The sequence below is a fragment of the Sinocyclocheilus rhinocerous genome, unplaced genomic scaffold, assembly GCF_001515625.1.
Source record: "Sinocyclocheilus rhinocerous isolate Xijiao unplaced genomic scaffold, SAMN03320098_v1.1 scaffold567, whole genome shotgun sequence".
Lineage (NCBI taxonomy): Eukaryota > Metazoa > Chordata > Actinopteri > Cypriniformes > Cyprinidae > Sinocyclocheilus > Sinocyclocheilus rhinocerous.
In genome coordinates this window covers 42,508-46,608 of record NW_015649134.1, presented here as the reverse complement: position 1 = coordinate 46,608, position 4,101 = coordinate 42,508, and the positions used below count along the sequence as shown (strand labels likewise).

The 4,101-nt window shown below is 33.3% G+C and overlaps 1 protein-coding gene across 3 annotated transcripts in view; it reads right to left on the bottom strand.

The window, feature by feature from the left end:
• The window catches only part of LOC107710273 (endonuclease V), a 129,102-nt gene that overhangs the window by 118,780 nt on the left and 6,221 nt on the right, over positions 1-4,101 (bottom strand). For all 3 annotated transcript variants that reach the window (XR_001636577.1, XM_016514997.1, XM_016514999.1), the window contains exon 2: positions 507-678. Coding sequence is in view for 2 of the 3 variants with exons in the window: in XM_016514997.1 (XP_016370483.1) it covers positions 507-678 (172 nt within the window). In the remaining variant the exon portion in view is untranslated. The remainder of the gene's footprint in view (positions 1-506; positions 679-4,101) is intronic.

Genomic DNA, 4,101 nt, shown 5'->3' with positions numbered 1-4,101 from the left:
CTGATCCTGGTAGAGTAGACTTCAATGCCGGCTGTTCTGACTCACAGATTGTAAGTACGTTTTTTATATTTAAAGAGATTTTATATTTTATATATTTAAAGCGAGTTTTTTGGGGCAGTGTAGAGTAGGGCTTGTTGTTCATCATTTCTCCGATCACAAATGCAGACATGGTTTTATGTTTACGCGGCGCGATGCAACGCAACGCGTAAAAAGACAGTATAAGTCATTATAATTTGTATAAAAGCTTTGGATAAAAGCATCTGCCAAATGACTAAATGTAAATGTAAAACAGATTAGTAACATTTGGGAACATTGGTGAAAGTTGCCTTGTCTTGTGTCTAACAGGCTAAAGTGACCCTAACCATTTACCTGCATCTAACTCTACTGATCCATAATAATACTGTAAGGCAATAAAAGCAAGGCATCTTGCATACAATATATCAACAGTAGACAATTGCTAGAGGTTTTACCGCAAAAGATAAGCGGATCTAAGTGGAGATGTGCACCTTCATATGAGGGTACGTGAGCACCACCAGATGAGCGCAGGCATTGATGTCATCGCCTTTAATGAATGAAAGATCTACTCCTCCCACTCTCTCCAGCCCGCTGAAGTCTGGACTCCTCTGCCAATCCTCTGTGTCCTCCTCCTTCACACTTTCTCGAAGACGTGCCTGCTCCCTTGACACACACATATACACATACATTATAGAAATCTGAAGTCCCTCTGAATTGTCTTGAAATACACAGCATTATTCAATATGTTGACGTAATTTCCACTGAAACAAAGTCAGAGCAGGGCATATCATGTGGCTCATCTCCCTTTTTTTAAAATAGCCAATAGCATTTTGTTTATGTTGCAGCCTGGCAAAGTAGCACTTGACAGCTGGTGACGGTCAAAGTTTAAAAATTAAGATAGATGCCCAATACTAATAGAGGGGGGGAATTTTTTTTTTTTTTTTTTATGCTGATGGTGTTGTTTTTGAAGTGCATGTCATTTGAACTACTGGTCAAAAGTTTGGGATCGCTAAGATTTTTAAAAATCTTTTTGAATGTCTCTTATGCTCACCAAGACTGCAATTATTTGATCAAAAATACAGTAAAAATTGTGAAACCGTTAATACATTTTATTTTTCAGGATTCCTGGATGAATATAAAGTTCAAAAGAACAGCATTTATTTTAAATAGTAATGTTTTGTAACATTATTAATATCTTTACTGTCACCCTCTGATCAATCTATTCCTGAATAAAAGTATTAATACATATTTTTGGTCACTTTATTTTAAGGGCCAATTCTCACCATTAACAATCCATTAACTACGACTTTTGCCTCAATAAACTCCTAATTTGCTGCATATTAGTAAGGTAACTGTTAAGTTTAGGTATTGGGTAGGATTAGGGATGTAGAATATGGTAATGTAGAATATGTACTTTATAAGCACTAATAAACAGCCAATATGTTAATAATAGGCATGCTAATAAGCAACTAGTTAATAGTGAGAATTGGACCCTATACTAAAGTGTTACCATATTTTTTTCTAAATATGAAAAAGCACAACTGTTTTCAACATTGATAATAATCAGAAATGTTTCTTGAGCAGCAAATCAGCATATTAGAACGATTTCTGAAGGATAATGTGACACTGAAGACTGGAATAATGATGCTGAAAATTCGGCTTTGCCTCACAGAAATAAATTGCATTTTACAATATATTCACACAGAAAACACGTTTTAATTTGGTGAGCAGAAGAGACGTTCAAAAAAACAAACAAAACAAAAAAAAAACCTTCCAACAAACACTACCAAACCGAAACATTTGACCAGTACTGCACGTTGGAGCATGGCACCAGTGTTATATTATTCTACTCATCATTGCTGTTTATAATGCCAAGGATGTCTAACAATTTGCCATGTTTGATCTCTCCCATCGTGTTTTAAAATATTCTACACAAGCATTTTGTGTAAAATTCAGGTGGGATGGACACATTTTGTGGTCCGCGCCGGCTCGAGCATATGATCTGCTGTGTGTGCTATCTTGTCTCTAGAGCAGAGCACACTCTGTTTGCACTGCAGAGATTCACGTGACACTGATGTGAAACCAGACTTCATTCACCCAAATAGAAAGTATATTTACACTGTCTGAATCACTCCCTATCCCCTTTACACTAATCAGCCTCAACATTAAAACCACTAACAGGTGAAGTATATAATATTGATTACATCGTTACAACGTAGGGCTGGACAATAATTCAATATTAGGGCTGCCATTAACGATTAGATCTATCGACTAATTTATTGATTAATCTAAACGATTAATTTCTCACACAAAAAATCAACAATTTTACTTACGAATATTTTATTAAACTATATTTCATTAAACCAAATGAAATCCAAAAGTAAAAAAGTAAAGTGTTTAAGGTCCAATTCTCACTATTAACAAACCATTAACTACAACTTTTGCCTCAATAAACTCCTAATTTGCTGCATATTAGTAAGGTAACTGTTAAGTTTAGGTATTGGGTAGGATTAGGGATGTAGAATATGGTAATGTAGAATATGTACTTTATAAGCACTAATAAACAGCCAATATGTTAATAATAGGCATGCTAATAAGCAACTAGTTAATAGTGAGAATTGGACCCTATACTAAAGTGTTACCATATTTTTTTCTAAATATGAAAAAGCACAACTGTTTTCAACATTGATAATAATCAGAAATGTTTCTTGAGCAGCAAATCAGCATATTAGAACGATTTCTGAAGGATAATGTGACACTGAAGACTGGAATAATGATGCTGAAAATTCGGCTTTGCCTCACAGAAATAAATTGCATTTTACAATATATTCACACAGAAAACACGTTTTAATTTGGTGAGCAGAAGAGACGTTCAAAAAAACAAACAAAACAAAAAAAAAACCTTCCAACAAACACTACCAAACCGAAACATTTGACCAGTACTGCACGTTGGAGCATGGCACCAGTGTTATATTATTCTACTCATCATTGCTGTTTATAATGCCAAGGATGTCTAACAATTTGCCATGTTTGATCTCTCCCATCGTATTTTAAAATATTCTACACAAGCATTTTGTGTAAAATTCAGGTGGGATGGACACATTTTGTGGTCCGCGCCGGCTCGAGCATATGATCTGCTGTGTGTGCTATCTTGTCTCTAGAGCAGAGCACACTCTGTTTGCACTGCAGAGATTCACGTGACACTGATGTGAAACCAGACTTCATTCACCCAAATAGAAAGTATATTTACACTGTCTGAATCACTCCCTATCCCCTTTACACTAATCAGCCTCAACATTAAAACCACTGACAGGTGAAGTATATAATATTGATTACATCGTTACAACGTAGGGCTGGACAATAATTCAATATTAGGGCTGCCATTAACGATTAGATCTATCGACTAATTTATTGATTAATCTAAACGATTAATTTCTCACACAAAAAATCAACAATTTTACTTACGAATATTTTATTAAACTATATTTCATTAAACCAAATGAAATCCAAAAGTAAAAAAGTAAAGTGCAACATAAAGTGCAAGAAGCAAGTGTCCATCTCATAGTCCAAATCACTGAAATCAAAGTTCAGTATTATAGTGTAAGAATGACAACATATCCACGTGTTCTAGTCTACTAATAATAAAATTATAATCAAAAAACACTTTTTAAAGGAGTATTTACCAGAAATATTATTTACCATAATTTATTTAGAAGAAAAATTTAAATGTGCAGTATTCCTGAAAAAAAAAATTTTTTTTTTTTTTTTTTTAATAAAATCAATTAATTGGAGATGCTTTTGATTATTAAAAATTAATGGAACCATTAAAATGGAATCCAGAAAATAATGGAAAACAGAATTTGGTAAAGATAAAACTGTAAAACTCAATTAATTAGACAGGCTTTTTGATTAATAAAATTTAATTTAACCATTAAAACCTGAATTTGGAAATAAAACGGATTACATAGGGCCCTATAATTATAATTAATTTTTTTGTGGTAATAAAAATAGATGTAAGTGAACAATAGCCTTTAAAATAACTTAAAGGGGTCATATGATGTTGCTAAAAAGAACATTATTTTGTGT